At 47.4% G+C, this 17,363-nt stretch overlaps 1 protein-coding gene across 1 annotated transcript; it reads left to right on the top strand.

Annotated features, from left to right (window-relative positions):
• Positions 1-6,400: 6,400 nt before the first annotated feature.
• On the top strand, positions 6,401-11,189 carry GAL3ST3 (galactose-3-O-sulfotransferase 3; the record flags this gene model as incomplete). Its single annotated transcript, XM_080911434.1, has 2 exons — positions 6,401-6,525; positions 10,028-11,189. The coding sequence occupies 2 exons, from the start codon at positions 6,401-6,403 to the stop codon at positions 11,187-11,189; spliced, it is 1,287 nt and encodes a 428-aa protein (XP_080767560.1).
• Between the last annotated feature and the right edge of the window lie 6,174 nt (positions 11,190-17,363).

Here is a 17,363-nt window from a genome sequence, read left to right as displayed (position 1 = left end):
GCGACCAACACGGAAGCTCAGGTCAGCCGCCGGGCCTACTTCCAGAAACTTCCGGCAGCGCAGTCCTGCGGTGATTGGAGAGGACTTGGTCCAAACACACACCCCTTCCCTTACCCGGGAGATAAGGATTCGCCGCCAGCGAAGGCTGCAGAGCTTTCTGGGAGTTGTAGTGTGCGGATGCACCACCTAGCGGCTGAACACTCGCTGTGACATCCCGTGGACAGCGGTAGTAGTACATCCGCTGACCGGCCGCCAGAAGAAACTGCCCTCCTTAGAGCAGATGCTTTCTTCTTTCCTGACTAAAGACATACTAAGTCTTCTGTCCCGACACCCTTCAATGATGAGAGACCTGGATGCTTATTTCCCCCAGGAACTCATAGACTGCTTTCCGGCGCCCGCAATTGGAGGTTGGAGCCGATGGCTCTGATAAAACAGTGTCTGATTGTCTGCTCTCTTCAGCCCAAGCGTGCTTGAATGGGCTGAAAGGGGATCGGAGCTGGTAGAGAAATGGACCAGCCAGGCTGAGTTCCAGCTGCTGACCTGGGGGAAGGGCACTATTTAAAAAAAAAAAAAAAAAAAAAAATCCCTTTCCACCTTTGGAGAAAGGCTTAAATAAATGTGTTCTCTGTCAAATGCTTCCTTCCCCTTTCTAGGAACAGTCATAATACATTTTCCACTTTTCAGGTGTTTTATGTGTATGTATATGCACCACTTTGCATGTCTGATATCTGTAGAGGCCAGAAGAGTGTCAGATCTGAAACTGGAATTACTGGAGTTATTTGTGAATAGAACCCAGGTCCTCTTCAAAAGCAACAAGTGCTTTTAAAACCATTTCTCAAGCCCCAAGGTTTTTTGTTGTTTAAGACAAGTGTGTCCTCATGTGGCCCAGGCTACCCTAGAACTTCTGATGCTTTGAAGACTACAGATGTGTACTAGCATGCCCAATTCTATGAAGTGGAAGATCAATATTCATGTAGCTTCGACTGTCCTGGAACAAATTCTAGCCCAAGCTAACCTCTAGCTCTTGGCAATCCTCCTCCCTCAGCTTCTTGAGAACTGACATTACTGCTGCCAGACAGTCCATTGCCTTTGTATCATTTTTAAGTTTTTCCCACCCTTTATTTCCACCTCCGTTCCCCCCAAAAAGGATCAGGAACTTGATCTTCTATCTTGAAGTATCTAGCATTCACAAGGCAACTAATAAATTATTGGGGGGAGGGGATCTAACCTGGGAACTTTATATTCTCATAGGGAAAAAAAAAAAAAAAAAAAAAAAAAAAAACCTTTTTGGGACGAGATACCATGACCCTTGCCTGCCCGACACACACCAATTCATTTTGTCTCTTTTCTTCCCCTACTTCTGCCTCTCTCAATGACAGCCTGTTTGGTTTTGTGTGTGATGAATGAGGGAGAGGAACACAAATGGTCTCATTTCCCACCCACACACTTCAGATCTTTCCCTAGCCACCTCCGTTTCACCAGCTGTCCCCAAGGGAAAAGTAATTGGAAAGGGGGTGTTTGAGATGCAGGAAAGGTGAGGTTTGAGAGAGACAGAAGAAAGTACAGTGTCAGGAGTAAAAACGGTTCTTGTTCCCTTCACCTATACCTAAACCTTGACGCTTCCTCTGGGGGTTATCATCACCACCCTACACTGGGAGAGCAGAGGGAACCAAAGCCAGGAAGGACAGTATGAAAGAAAGAACCAAGGTGGCCTTTCCTTATGTTTGCCAGCTCACTCAGACAGAACCATTTGTAACCCAAAGGAAGTCTCTGCTCCTGTAACCAGAGAGCCCAGAGCAGGTCATATGAGGCTGGAGGCTCCAGTATGCTCAGACAGGAGGAAAAGGAGGAGAAGGGCAGGGTCTCTAAGGCAAGATCACAGAGCAGATGGGTCAGTAATATAACTAGGGCCGGAAAAGGACACACTAAACAGGATCTGACTTGTTTTCATGATTGTCCTGTGATGCAGATAGAATACCAAACTGTGCAAAGGGAAAAACTGAGAGAAAACAGAAGCTGACATGTCTGTTCGCCTCTGCCTCTGAAGTCAGGATTCTTACATGATGCCCACTTATTGGCTGTGTGAGACCAGAAGGAACTACTGCAGTCCCTTTAAGTTCCAGCTTTGGGTGGTTAATTTAACCTTCCTGAAGATCCTTTCCTTGCCCAGAATAAAGGGGACAATAGTCCATGCCAGCCCTAAAATCAACTTGGTCTCATGGCATCTAATGTGGCTTTAGGGGCTGCCACCATTAGACATCCACCAGGAACTCTTTCAATTAGAGCTTTTACAAGATAACAGCTGCCCATTTCAGTGCTGGGAAGTGGCAGGACTCAGGAAGTTGCCTCTTGGCTCCAAGATGGAGTAAAAGCAGAACTGGAGTTTCTGAATGCAAGGTGCCTTGGCAGAGACTCCAGCCCAACAACAGCTCTGGTCAGAAGTGAGAACTCTGGAGTCCTGGCAAGGCATGAGTGAACTACTAGGTGCTGCCTCAGGAGTCCTGGAGAACAAACTAGAAGGAAAGGGGGCCAGGCAGGCTAATAGAAGTGGGAAGTAAGGGGAAGAGAGAGGGAATATAGGAGACTACAAGTACATCGAACCTCTAACCCAATCTCAAGAAGCTCCAGTGACCAACAGGACCCAGTCATGCCTCCGTTTTTTGCTTCTGATGGATAGAAATGTGCTGAGCACAATGGTGTTGAGCTCTTTCTACAAGATTGCAAAGGAATGATGCCTGTATCTAAAGATGCCAATACCACAGGAGACTGCTCACCAGCAGCAGGCTTGCTACGCAGTCCCCCTCCTCTTGCTGCTTTTCCTTTTCCCCCCTCCTCTGAGCCGCCAGGCCCCCGCCCCCGCCCCGCCCCCGGTATGAGATGGGGGACGGCGGCGGGTAGAGCTAAGCTGAGCTGAGCGGAGACTCAGACGCTGCCACCTGATCCCATCCAGGCGCGGCAGCAAGGCAAGCTACCGGCATTCTGTGTTCAGAGACCCCGTTACCCTCAGACCCAGCAGATTTCAGGACAAGGGGCCCAGGGGGAGCAGAGGGTAGCCCTGACCCAAGTCGGAGACAGCCTGCCTGCGTGAGTACTGCAGTAGCCAGCAAGGGGCTGGAGGGAACAAGGGTGCACTGCAAAGAGGATGGGGGCCTGGGCAATTGCAGAAGAGTATCTTGGGGGCCTTGTGCCAAAAGAGCTTGAGGGGGTGGCTCCGTGCCCACAGGAAGCTGGGAAGGGGTTGAATCTGGCCCATTCCCTATAGTGAGCAGATCTTTGAAAGAGATCGGGATAAAACTGAGAGAGAATGTGGGGCGCGGTGGGGGTGGGAGTGGGTTGGGTAGTGATGGAGAAAGGGATGAAAGCGTGTTGGGGGCAGGATGACAGAGAAAGAAGACTCGGGAAATCCTGTGCAGGGGGAGAAGGGATGGAAAGATAATTGATCTCCTAGGCTCTATTGTGCTACCTACCCTAGCCTCTCTGTCCCTTTCTGTTTGGGGACCTTTGTGACCTGAGATATGCCATGCCCCAATACAGCTTAAGTCTCCGAGAGGACAAGTCCCAGTAGTCAGGTCTGGGATCCACTCCTCCAAGGGCATCAGTATCAGACCCGTGGTTCTGAGGGGAGAGAGAGACCTTTTGGGAGTAGAGTGGACATCTGGGTTAGTTTTCAAATCTCTGGCTGGCGATACCATTTCTTCTTTGGTTCCCTGAAGAAAAGAAAGCAATTTACAAAACTGGGCAACAGCCTGAGGTAGATTATTCCGACTAAAATTAGCACTGCTGTTCTGATAAGGCTGGTACCCTGACCTGCTGGCTATGGTGAAGAGACCTCTTTCTCTCCAAAGACAAGATGCTGGAGACAGGAATCTGTGATGCCTCTGTGCTTCACACGTGCACCAGCAGCATGGCCACCAATTTGCTTCAGCCTCAAGACCAGAGGGAAACTGAGTTCAGGGAACTCCTCCAGGCCCTCACTGTTACTCTCTATCTGGACCTGGGATAGTTTCTCTGGCTGAATGCCCACATACAGGAACAGGGTGCTTGCTTTCAAATACCTGCATCTCTATCATGAAGGAAAGAAATCTGCCCTGTGCTCTGAAAAGTGACATGGCCGCAGCACAGAATAAAAAAACAAGGGCAAGCCAAGCCCAGGAATGTGTCACAAGGTAGTGTGACTGGTCCTTGCAGTCCCAGAACAGTCCCTGGAACTGTAGGCATGAACGAACTCGGTTATATCTGGAGGAATACCCAGGCTATCATTGCCAGATGCCAAAATCCCTTGTGTTCCCAGCCTGTGCTGATCAAGGCCTGTTCCTCTTTCAGACCCTAACAATCCAGCTGGCTCTCCAGATCCAAGCCTTGAAGGCAGTGGATAAAGCTAATAGAATGGATGGGTACCAAGACAGCAACCTCATTCTCAAAGATCCACTGTAGCTCCCCTTACACTTGGCACCCATACCTGGGTCAGATTCCTCTGAGAAATAGGGTGGTTTCAGCAAATATAAGAGGTAGAAATAGACTTGTCCTCTAATTTTCTTTTGGGAAACCATCTGGTCACCAAGTTCTCTAAGCAGGACTTGTGATAGAACCTTTGTGTCCTAAAAGTGCGGAGACCTTGACTTCCTCCTACTGGACACCAATGTTGTTTTGCCTCAGAAATCCCCAAAGTTGGGGAGGACTTAGGCTGCCTCTGCTGCACCCTTGGTTGCCCTCTGTGACCAGACCCTTTGCTCTTTGGGGCCCAAAATTATTGTCTTACTAGCTGGTGGAAGAAACCAAATGTGACCTGGAAATAAGGGGAGTTATAAACAAGACATCTCTCCACCTAAACAGGTTTAGATGTAATCTGGTATTAACTGGGGGGGGGGGGGGGATGTCACAAAAAAGAGAAACGGGAAGCCAAGCCCAGAGCCACAGAGTTACCTCATCCCTCCTGGGACCAGGTGTCCTAGTTCCATACCTGTGCCTATTCTCCTAAGGTTGCAAACCCTCCTCCTTTCAGAGGTAGCAATGTGAAGGCTAATGCTGAGTCTGAACCAGCACATACACCCCAGGAATAAGAGAGACACACCCTAGCCTCAGGGCAGCCATGACTGCTGAGGCTAACTTTCCACCTGAACTGCCAACACATTCTTGCAAAGAAAGCCTGGCCAGAGGTCAAGGCCTTCTCTTGCTTCTCTCTCTTTCTTCTTACCTAGAAGGCTCTCATCTGCTGGGAATTCTCAGCAGAGCAAGTTGAAGCCACCCCTGCCCATCCCTCCTAGTGTGTTATCCCATTGCCTTGGCCAAGCACCTGCACAGTCAGCTGATGGAGCCACCTGCAAGAATCCAAGGTTTCAAGTACTTCTTTCCTTGGTAGTTAGTCCTAGGCCCTTATGGTAGTTACTCAGTGTTCAGAAGTATGAAAAAATATGAGACCAGGCAGGAATGAAAAGATGAAAGTTGTCTGAAATTATTTTATGTCTGTGAGTGTTTTGCCTACATGTATATCTGTGCATTGTGTACATACCTTGTACCTGCAGAGGCCAGAGGAGGGTGTCAGATCCTCTAGAACTGCAGTTACAAAGAGTTGTAAGCCACCATGTAGGTGCTAAGAATCAAACCTGAATTCTCTGAAAGAACTTAAGTACTGAGCCATTTCTCTAGCTTGAAAAAATCAGTTCTGAATGGGAACAGCTCACATAAAATATAAGAACAAGGACTTTGGAGACAGAAGAGTAGATCTGGCCAGATGTGGGGGCACACACCTTTAATCACAGCTTGTAGGCAGAAGCAGGTAGATCTCTGAGTTTGAGGATCATCCTGGACTGTATCAAAAGTTTCACATTAGTTAGGCCTACTATAGTGAGAATAATTTTTTAAGTAAGTATATCTAGCTACCAATCTTCTATAACTGGACTCAGGACCACCCCTTGGCTCAAAGAGTCAGATAACAAGTGGACTGGGACTTCTGTGTCCTGAGCCACATGCTAGTACTGAGGGAAGACTACTGTAGGGCTAGACACAAATGGCTATGAGACAAAGACAAGTTAGATACAGTCAGAGAGGAAAACACACAGGGCTCAAGAAACAGAATGGCTATAGTCTGAGTGCTGGACACATCCCAGACGTGTAATTCCACCCAAGACTAGGTTATCTGGTCAGTGAGGGCATAGGAGGTGGAATTCGATCTGCTCTGGCATCTCTGTTCACCCCACTCATTTAATCTTTCTTTTGCAGCCGTCCTGTTAACCATGGAATCTTTCTCCTCTGGCCACTGCAAACCTGTCTGTTTCCTTGTTCTGCCAGGCTTTTTGGGAACACTGGCCCTGCTCCCAGAGCCCCAGGACCCCCCATGAGTGCTTGTGAAGGAAGCCCAGGATAGTGAGGCCCTGGGCAGTCCAGGAGTGAGCCCTCCACCATGCCACCTATCCTCCAGTGCCTGCAGCAATCCACCAAGACGATGAGCCGCAGGAAAATTCTGCTATTGGTGCTAGGGTGCAGCACCATAAGCCTCCTCATTCACCAGGGGTCACAGCTCAGTTGGTAAGTGGTTGACCTTAGTGAGGTATGGCCCCCCTCCCTTCCTGTAATCCACAAGTACTTTCCATCTTCTAGAATAGTCTTTCTCAGCCTTCCTAATAGAGACCCTTTAATACAATTCCCCAACCATAAAGTTTCATTGCTACTTTATAACAATTTTGCTGTTATAAATCATGTGAATGTGTTTCTCAAACGTTGTGACCCACTGGTTGAGAACCACTGCTCTAGAATCAACAAGCAAGGACAGACTGCATGGGCAAGACTGAGTACTTGCTCAGTCATAGAATAAGTAGTTAGCCAAGATCTGCATCTAGCCTGAGTCTTTCCTACGGCATCACAGCTGGATGCTTCTGCGGGTTGTTTTGTTCTTTGGAAACAGGGTCTCATTCTGTAGCCCCTACATCACTACCCCCCCTCTTTTTTTTTTTTTTTTTTTTTCTTTTTCTCTTTTCATGGTTTTTCTGTGTATCCCTGGCTGTCCTGGAATTTACCCCATAGACCACCTTGGCCCTAAACTCAAGAGATCTGCCTACCTCTGCTTCCTGAGTGCTGGATTAAAGGCATGCACCAGTTACTTTCTCCCTCCACCTCTGCCAATATCACAACTGACCAACTTTGTAGCCCCTTTTTAAACCCCTTTCACAACCAAAAGGCTCCTCCTGAAACCATTTAGACCAGGCTGATTCAAACTCATAGCAATTGCCTGTTTCTCTAGTGTTCAGTTTGAAGGCCTGTACTACTAAACCTGCCTGTCCTTAAGCTCCTGATCCTTCCACTTCCACCTCCTAAGTGTTGGGATCACAGGTGTGCACCACCACATGCAAACACCAAGTTTTTGAAATGCTAGAAAGCAAACCTATTGCTTCAAGAATACTAGGCAAGCATTTTACCAACTGAACTAAATCCTAAGCCTTGCAAACATGTACTAGTCCACTACTTGGGACACAGTCCTTCATTTCTGAGCTCATGTCTTCAGTTATAAAATGTGTGACCCTCTGGTCACGTTGATATAGGACATTGTGCATTAAGAATTAGCATCTGTTCCTGATTCCCCTTGTGAACCCACCAAATCCTTGCAACTTTCAAGGTGCCAATTTCCTTAATATTTCACATACTCTTCAGAGTGATTTGCTAGTTGTATAAATGATGCCTGTATAAACATTATCCTGAGCCAAACCAGCTACACACAGGAAATCCTTGTGGGGTTATCAAGCTGCTTAGAGCTGCCCTTATCAACTTAGTGCTTAGGACAGAAAAATCAGGTGTGATTCAAAGACTGTCCAGATCTGATAGTTAACAAGTAATCACAAACACCCTTGTTTCAGGATCTAGGAACAGAAATGAACGTGCCGTAAGGGCTATACTTGTTTAGAAAATACCTAGCACAAAGCAAAAGCTCCAGAGATACACACATACATAAATGAGTAGATCTCCAAAGACCTTAACAGAAATGTGTAACAAGAACAATAAACGTGTTACTGCAAAGTGTTACCCTGCCCCCCTCCAAAAAGAGCAATGAACTAGTTAAAGAGCAGAAACAAGAAAAAGGACACAGTCAAGACTTGGTGACTGAGTTGGCTCCAGATCTTTCTCAGGTCATCAGTTTTTAAACATTTAAAGAAGATCCCTCAAGGATCTCCAAGGCTGTTATCCTTTACACCTTTTCTCCATTTAAAAACAACCTTAGGACAGGCAGTGGTAATGCACCTTTAATCTCAGTGCCAGGGAGGCTGAGGGAGGCAGATCGCATTAAATTCAAGGCCAGCCTGGTCTACACAGAAAGTTCCAAGACAGTCAGGGTTAAATAGTGAGACCCTGCCTAAAAATTAGCTTAAAACTTAGCAGAGAAGCCAGTTGTTGTGATGCATGCCTATAAGTCCAGGAAGATCAGATTCAAAACCAGGCTGAGCAACACAGCCACCAAAGGCTCTTAAGGTGTTGGCAGCAGGTCAGAGTACTTCCCAGCCAACCTGGGGTGGAGCTCAAGCCAGAGGCCAAGGAAGGGTCAGGTGTGATGACCCACATTTTAACCCCAGAACTCTTTCCCTTTTCTAAAACAAAGTATCTCTCATGTAGTTCTGGCTGTACTGGAACTCACTATGCATACCAGGATGGCCTGGAACTCAGTGATCCTCCTGCCTCTGCCTCTAGAATACTAGGATTAAAGCATGAGCCCCCACCTCTTAGCTAATCTCGGAATTCTTTTTTTTTTTAATCTATAATTTCCTTTATGTTCAGTAATATTTTCTCTGCATATATGTCTGCGTGAGGCTGTCAGAGACATGGGCTGGAGTATAGACAGGTGTGAGCTGCCATGTGGATGTTGAATATTGAACCTGGATCCTCTGGAAGGGTAGTCAGTGCTCCCAACCATAGAGCCATGTCTCCAAGCTCTTAATCCCACAACACTTCAGGAGAAATGGGAGGTGGAGACAGGAGAATTAGCCAGAAGGACACAGTCTAACAGGAGCAGAAACAGGAGAGTCTTATCCTCATCAAGGTAGAAAGAACAAGTTCTAAAAAGGCGTCCTCTGATCTCTTGCCTGCTTGCTATAGCACATGCGCACCTGCACATACATTTACTAAATAAATAAAATTTAAAAACAAAGTCCACAGAATTTAGCTGCTGAAAACAACAAATATTTATTCTCTTTCCATTTCTGTGAATCACAAATCCAAATGGGGCTGAGAATTCCTGATTCCAGGTCTTTTGCAGATTTTCAGTCAAGGTGTCTGCCAGATGCACAGTCTTTTCTGAAGGACTGACGAAAAGGAATCTGAAGAAGTTCTGGTAGTTTTGCACTCTTCAGTTCTTCAAGCAGGCTGATGGGACTCGGTTCTGTTTCTTTGAGACTGCCTCCTTCTTATATAAATTATCCTGGAGAGTGAGAGAAAAACCAGTAGCCTTTCCCCACTATTAAACTAGAGATGATACCTCATCATTTCTATCTTATTCTGTTGCATAGGACACATCATCTAGTCCCACTCAATGGAAAGAGAATATGAGGTGTACCTGCTTCCAGGAGGTCATTATGGGTATCCGGGTTCTTCTCCCCAATCCCTTTTAAACTGGGTTTCATTGTCTGGTTCTGGCTGACCCGGAACTCATTTTGGAGACCAGGCTGATCTCGAACTCACGTTGATCCACCTAGCTCTGCCTCCTATGCCTCCCCACAAAGCCCCATATTTGTGTTGAGTAGTATTGCATGCAGTGCCATCTGAGGCCAGAAGAAGGCATTGGATCCTCTGTGATTGGTGTTAGAAACAACTGTGGCCATGTAGGGTCTGGGGAAATGAACCTGGGTCTTCTTGAAGAGCAGCCAGTGTTCTTGACAAATGGGAAGTCTTTCCTGCCTCTGCAGAGCCCACCTTAAAGGCTACCTGACCTCTCCAATCATGAGAGTAAAGCCCAGGTTGACTCACTCTTGCACACTGACCACATTTGTCCCCCAAACACAAGCTGTGTCCTCGCATTTACTCCTCTCACACATCCTGGGCTTTCCAGGTACCCCAAGTTGTTCCCTCTGAGCTGCCCGCCTCTGCGAGAATCGCCACCCCGTGCCAAGCACATGGCCGTGGCCTTCCTGAAGACTCACAAGACAGCGGGTACGACGGTGCAGAACATCCTGTTCCGCTTCGCAGAACGCCACAACCTCACTGTGGCCCTGCCTCACCCTAGCTGCGAGCACCAGTTCTGCTATCCGCGAAACTTCTCAGCACACTTCGTGCACCCGGCCACAAGGCCCCCACACATGCTGGCCAGCCATCTGCGCTTCGACCGTGCAGAACTCGAGCGCCTTATGCCTCCAGACACGATCTATGTCACCATCCTGCGCGAACCTGCCGCCATGTTCGAGTCGCTTTTCAGCTACTACAACCAGTACTGCCCGGCCTTCAGGCGCGTGCCCAATGCATCGCTCGAGGCCTTCCTGCGCGCTCCCGAGGCCTACTATCGTCCAGGCGAGCACTTCACCATGTTTGCTCACAACACGCTGGCCTACGACCTGGGAGGCGACCATGAACGCAGCCCTCGGGACGACGCAGCCTACCTGGCGGGCCTCATCCGCCAGGTGGAGGAGGTCTTCTCGCTTGTCATGATTGCAGAGTACTTCGACGAGTCACTCGTGCTGCTGCGGCGTCTCCTGGCCTGGGACCTGGATGACGTGCTCTACGCCAAGCTCAACGCACGCGCCGCCACATCGCGTCTGGCCACCATCCCCGAGACGCTGGCGCGAGCGGCGCGCACCTGGAACGCGCTCGATGCTGGCCTCTACGACCACTTCAACGCCACCTTCTGGCGCCGCGTGGACCGTGCTGGCCGCGCATGCGTAGAGCGCGAAGCGCGCGAGCTACGCGAAGCCAGCCATCGTCTGCTGCGTCGTTGCTTTGGCGACGAGCCGGTGCTGCGACCCGCTGCCCAGATTCGTACAAAGCAGCTGCAGCCATGGCAGCCTAGCCGCAAAGTGGACATCATGGGCTATGATCTGCCTATCGGCGGCGCTGGCCCTACTACAGAGGCTTGCCTCAAGCTTGCTATGCCCGAGGTGCAGTACTCAAATTATTTATTGAGGAAGCAAAAACGCCGCGGTGGTGCGCGGTCCAGGCCAGAACCGGTCCTGGATTTTCCTCCCCCTCGGCCCATCCGAGCCCTGCCCCGTATCCCCTAGGGTACCTGAGTTCTGCCTGCCTCCAGGAACTCAGGTCTTGCTCTATTAGGGCCCTTTTATTCCCCCCACGGGCTTGAGCCCTGTGTCCGTATGGAGGTGCGACTGCATCTGAGCCTTGCCACCCTAGTGTCGCCTGAACCCCACTTTCTTGGATGACATTGATTGGCCATCCACTCCTTCCCAACTGGTTGGTGACTTTGACAAGAATCCAAGGGCATTCTAGTACTGCCCACCCTGCCTTTTTCTGGGGGCTGAGCTCCCACCTGTGTGAAGTGGATAACTCACCCTCCCCTCAGAGGGACTAAGTCCTGGGACAATGCTGTGCTTCCTGTCAGCACCTGGGCTTTTGTTATTCCCAGGGCTGCCTAGGTTCCCTATTGTCTTCCAGGTTCTACCTTTCCTACACACCTAAGCTGCTCCCAGACACCCAGAACCTAGAATTCTTGGGTTGGGCTTTTTGTTGTTTGGCTTTTCTTTTCTTCTTCTTTCTTTATTTTTTAATAAAAACAATTCTAAATTATGCAGGGTGTATATCAGTTATTGAAAGCCAGAATCCCCAGGTTTGAGGATGAGGCAAAGACCCACACCTTCCTGAATACTTCCACCTGGCAAACTCACACAAACCATAGCCATCGGAGCCCCGTTCATTTACCAAAATGTTTCTTTATTCAGTTCAACCACATTTCCCTAGCATCAAGTTTGGGAATGCATAGGAACAAGGGAACAGTGAATCAGAACCAAGTCTAGAAACCATGAATGACTGCTATACGGCTTTGGCAGGCTGGGGCCAGGATCATTCGCAGGTAAAGGCGTTCTAACTCCAGTTTTACCACCACCCCACTGTGAGACCTTGATTTCACCACTGGGCATTTTTTTCCCTTACCCACAAGACATGACTTGGATAATAATCAGTCCCACCATCAATTTCCCTTTGCACAGCTAAATACTCTGCACTTGTTTTTGAGACAGGATTTTTCTATGTAGCTCTGGATGTCTTGGAACGCACTCTGTAGACCTGGCTGGCCTTGAACTCAGAGCTCTGCCTGCCTCTGCCTGCAATGTGCTGGTATTAAAGGTGCACAACACCACTGTCCTGAGACACTCTTAACTTTTAAGTAATATTCCCCTTAAAGAATAGCAAAGAGAACCAGTCATGGTAGTTCACACTTGTAATCCCAGCACTCAGGAGGCAGAAGCAGGTGGATCTCTGTGAGTTCAAGGCCAAGCCTGATCTATTGAATGAGTTCTAGGATAGCCAGGGCTAGACAGAGGAACCTTGTCTCAAGAAACCAAAACCAAGTAAAAAATAGCAAAGAGGCAAGGCATGGCAACGCAAGCCATAATCCCAACACTAGGAAGGCAGAGGTAGATGGTTGTTTGAATTTGAAGTCAGCCTGGTCTACATAGTTTCGAGCTAGTCAGAGCTATAAATTGAGACCCTGTCCCTCAAAACAAGTATGATGAGAACTAGGGATTCTGTTATTTTTTTTTCTAGAGCTACCTTGACATATTTAGGCAAGTAATAAAACTATAGCAACATGGTCTGCTAGGTTCCAGCTACTTTTGTAGAGCTTTGCTTGAATCGGTTTGCTAGATAGGCAGTATTTTCCTCATGATGGGATTGTGTCTTATATTAAACAATGATCCAGTCATATCACTAGAAAATAACATCAGAATTTGCACCCAGACCCCACAGTTTCAAAGTCTGCTCACATGTGCTGTGTCTAGAGCTAGTCAAATAAAGGTCACATGCCACAGGCAGACTCTTTGTACCCTCTCCCAAAAGAATGTAAAATAAGACACTGCTATCAACTCTTACGTTATTTTTTCAGCGAGACAATGGTTGGCTTGTTTGGGCAGGAAAGATTGTAGTGGCTGGTTGGCAGGCTTTATGAAACTCCATCTTATTATTCTGTTTACTTTTAGTACAATGAAATATCTTAGACTCCACCGCTTACGAAGGGAGAAATCTCTTTTAGCTCAGAGTTCTGGAGGCTCAGAGCATGGCACCAGTCTCTGCTTAGTTGGTGAGGGCCTCATGGCAGGACAAGTAGATGCAGATGAAAAAACCAAGATGATATAGCACATTCCCGCAGAAATTAATTCAGTCACCAAGAATGAGAACACACACCCAACCCTGTCACTTCTCATAGGCCCTACCAGCCTCCCAGCAACTCGCTTATAGACCAAATTTCAACACAAGATTTGGAGATTACAGAAAACACAAAAACCATGGTACTCTCTGAATCTGAATGGGGCTATTTGTGTAGCACCCCGCTTTTTACCAGTAGATTTCTGAAAGGAGCAATAGTTAGTGTCATGCAAAGCTGTAATTAGGTTTCTGCTGCTAAGCAGCAATAAAGAACTGCACTAGACTTGAGGCCATCTATCTACAGACAGGTGTCCTCTAGCCCCTGGGCCTAGAAGGTACTATTTTATCACCTCCCTATAGCTCTAGTCCTTGGTCATACATCTGCAGGGAATATCCTTCCTCCTGCCCTTGGTTGGTCTAGAAAACTCAGACATGCCTTGTATCTGCCTTGATGGGCCTCTCCTATGCTCCTTGACCCTTGGGCATGGCCTTTCTTTATATGGTCCAAATTCAGTATAGGTACAACGCTGGCTTCAAAACTACCTGGGACCAGAGACTAATGAAACCCTTGAGCACTGGGAGATGGTTCTTTTGTCTGACTTGAGGAAGGGGTTCTAGGACCCTTAATCCAAATAGCTCTGGTGTCAGCTATACCCAGTAGACAGGCTCAATCCCTTAAGTCTCCAGTGCCTTGTAACACAGTTCCTTATAGAACATGCATTTTGTCTGCTGCCCAATCTGTGGCCTGCTTCTTGACACATTAGCTAATGTGGCTGCCTGCAAGGCTGTCCCTCTAAGGTCTGGAGCAGATACAGAAATAGTCACCAGAGAGGGAGTGGTAATGTATCTGGTTTGTATAGCAATTGATCATCAGTGCTCTCAAGTTCAAAGCTGGCTTTGTTTCCTACTGGCTACATACTTTGAAACAAGCCTTTGAGTCCCATTTTTCTTCCCTGTGAGGTCAAGTTTCCTAAATGGAGCTTTAGAAACAGCTAGATAATCCACCTAGTAGTGGGCTGGTTTTCGGAAGCTCCTTCAGGGTGCCCCACCTGATTTTATTGGAGTTTTCTCAGTATTAATACTCTCTACATGGTATATGTCATAGACTGGCATTGTTGAGGTCCAGAAATCACCTCACAAACAACAAGAACACCGATCTCAGTCAGACAGGGATAGTTTATTGAGAATATACCCCAGGACTGGTCAACCAGGGCCATGGTTCAGATTCAGAACTGAACCGTGACATTGGATTAAAATTCATCAAGGTTTTTAAGCCCCAAATCCACAAACACCTGTATCAAGTTATTGTACCAGTCAGGACTTAGGGATGGGGGTGTGGCATGTAGTTTTAAATGCTACTGCCTTTGCCCTGGATCTACTGTACTACCAGCCCCTCCCGAATTCTTTTGTTTTACCTGGCGTTAGCTCTGGGAGGTGACCATGCTACCAGCTCCCACCCGAGACCCTTAAATCCACGGATAAATGACACACACAGTTAATTCCTTTACAATTTGTCTTCTTGGCACAGTTGCTGGGTGTTACTAGCTCGGCCCTGGAAAAGTGTGCCCTTACTAAATTATTATCTCTGTCTCTCCACTTGCCCTGAACTTCAGTGACTAGTCACACCCAGCCCCTGCCAAACATCCTTGGCCACTGCCTGTAGTGGAGGCCACAAGCCCGAGCTCTCCCAGAGACCTAACATGGTTGCTGTGTTCTTCCTCCAAAACATGGCAGAAAGATGTGTCTCCTTTTCCTGCTGTGATTCATAAGTCCCACCTGTACCTTCTGCCCAGCAATTGGCTGCTGGCTTTCTTTACTGACAAATCAAGAACCAATTGGGGAACAGGACTTTCACATCAAAAGTGCCTCCTTTTGGAAGGTTTGCTTAGGAACATAACTTTGTTGTACATTTATTCCGTTTCCATTGGTTAGGGTATTAAACTGTTACAGGGGATTTACCTTGTCTAATGGTCATGTCTCCCAGGATGGGACTTTTTCTAATATTCAAGTTTTAACTTGCCAATCAGGATATCAGTTACCCATGTACATGTCTCTTTTTGCCAAGTAGGATGTCAGTTCCCTTGGAGGTCTTGGGAATGTATACTTTACTTGACTACTACTCAAAATAGAAGTCTTATTCCAAATAGTTTCTGTTTGGGGTTGGAGAGATGGCTTGGTGGTTAAAAGCACTGACTGCTCTTCCAGAGGTCCTGAGTTCAATTCCCAGCAACCACATGGTGGCTCACAGCCTTCTGTAATGGAATCTGATGCCCTCTTCTGGAGTGTCTGATGACAGCTACCGTGTACTCATATGCATTAAATGAATAAATCTTTAAAAAAACAAAAAAAAAAAAAAAAAAAAAAAAAAACCAAATATTTTCTGTTTATTTATTTCATGTGAGTATACTGTTGTTGTCTACCAAACACCAGAAGAGGGCATTGGATCCCATTACATATGGTTGTGAGCCACCATGTGGTTGCTGGGAATTGAACTCAGGACCTCTGAAAGAGCAGCCAGTGTTCTTAACCTCTGAGCCATCTCTCCAGCCCCCAAATAGTTTCTTATATTGGTGCAGGTGTCTCTCTTCTGATGGGGTCCATTCCAGGGGTAGCTTCTAAAGGAAAATACCATAAAAGCTTATACAAAGGTGCAGGAAGTGCTGTTTCCAAGGGCACAGAACATAACAGAATATGTAATCAATCTTGGCATTAGGAAGTTTTCTAAGAACAGCAGGAACATATGAGAACATTTCTTATAAGGGCAGGCTATCCAGGTAACAGTTACCTAGTTCCAGGTAACATTCCATCTAGGCCTTAGTATTTTACCTAGGTTCTAACAGGCATATCCTATAAGAATTGTTCAGCCAGGTATAGTGGTCCATGAGAAAGACTGAGGCTGAAGCATATCCAAACCCTCGAAATCTCATCCTGAGATTAGCAGGCATAAGATCATTTCCCATCCCTGCCCCTGGCCTTTGTCTCCAGGTGCACATAGCCCTGTGCCTCCACATTTAACCCCCAGAGGAGGCCACATAGCCAAGTAATCAGGTTAAACTTCCTCTCCCCTCATAAGGTCATGCCTAGCAGCATCTAAAATTCCTACTTATACAAATAAGGCATCCCCAGAGCCCTGGCCCTGGTTAATGATGTATACTCATCCCAAAAGCCCCTACCTGCCTGTAAAGGTTTAAATAGCCTTTGTTTTCCCCATTAAATTATCTGTCTCACTGAAGCTGTCTCCCAAGAGTCTGTTTTTGAAGGGTTAACAGCTACCTTCTATACCTGGCCTTTCCCTGACTCCCTTCTCCTCTCGTGAATCACTGTCTGTGATTTTTGGCCAATAACCCTATTACAGGTTGGGAGGTAGAGCCTGAACACCCGCTGGCACCACAACATGGGGCATGGAGACTGCCAGGAAGCACGGGAGGAAGGTGAACAATCCTCTCCCACAACCCCACCCCAGGAGACATCAACTGGTCCCCTCTTATTTTCAGCTTCTGCCATCATGAGGGACTGGGTACAATGAAGGGACAACTGATACCTTCCAGCCAAAGGTACTCCTTGGCATTGGATTGGTCTCACCCAATTCTCCCTGCACCTTCCTATGATGTCACACTGCAGAACAGTTGTCTTCCCACCCTCCCCTTTCCACTACCCAGCAGTTCTGTGGCACCCCAGACTCCACCAAGGGTTACCTGCCAATGCCTCAAAATAAACACTATGAGAGATGGATTGTGTCTGCTCTGGATATTGAACAACATTTCATCTGGCTACTTCCCTTGCCCAGGCCTTTGCCCCAGCAATAAAAACAAAAAGGACTTGTTTTAAATGTGGTGGGGGGGAAGGAACACTGGAGAAAGGTAGATGCCCTAAGGATCCCCTTCATCAGAATGTTACCACCCCCCAAAACTGTCTCTCCCCAATGCTATAGGAGCTTCCACTAGAGGAGAGATTATTGCTCCCATTATGACTAGGATAGCAACCCAGTGGAGCCCTTAAACTTAAAATGGGGCAGCTGTCAGCACTGATATTAAGAGGGAAAGCTGTTCCAGTAGAAGTGTTATGGGTTTCCAGCATCTCAG

The sequence above is a fragment of the Micromys minutus genome (assembly GCF_963924665.1).
Source record: "Micromys minutus genome assembly, chromosome: 2".
In the NCBI taxonomy this organism is placed as follows: Eukaryota; Metazoa; Chordata; class Mammalia; order Rodentia; family Muridae; genus Micromys; species Micromys minutus.
This window is presented reverse-complemented; position numbering and strand designations above follow the sequence as displayed.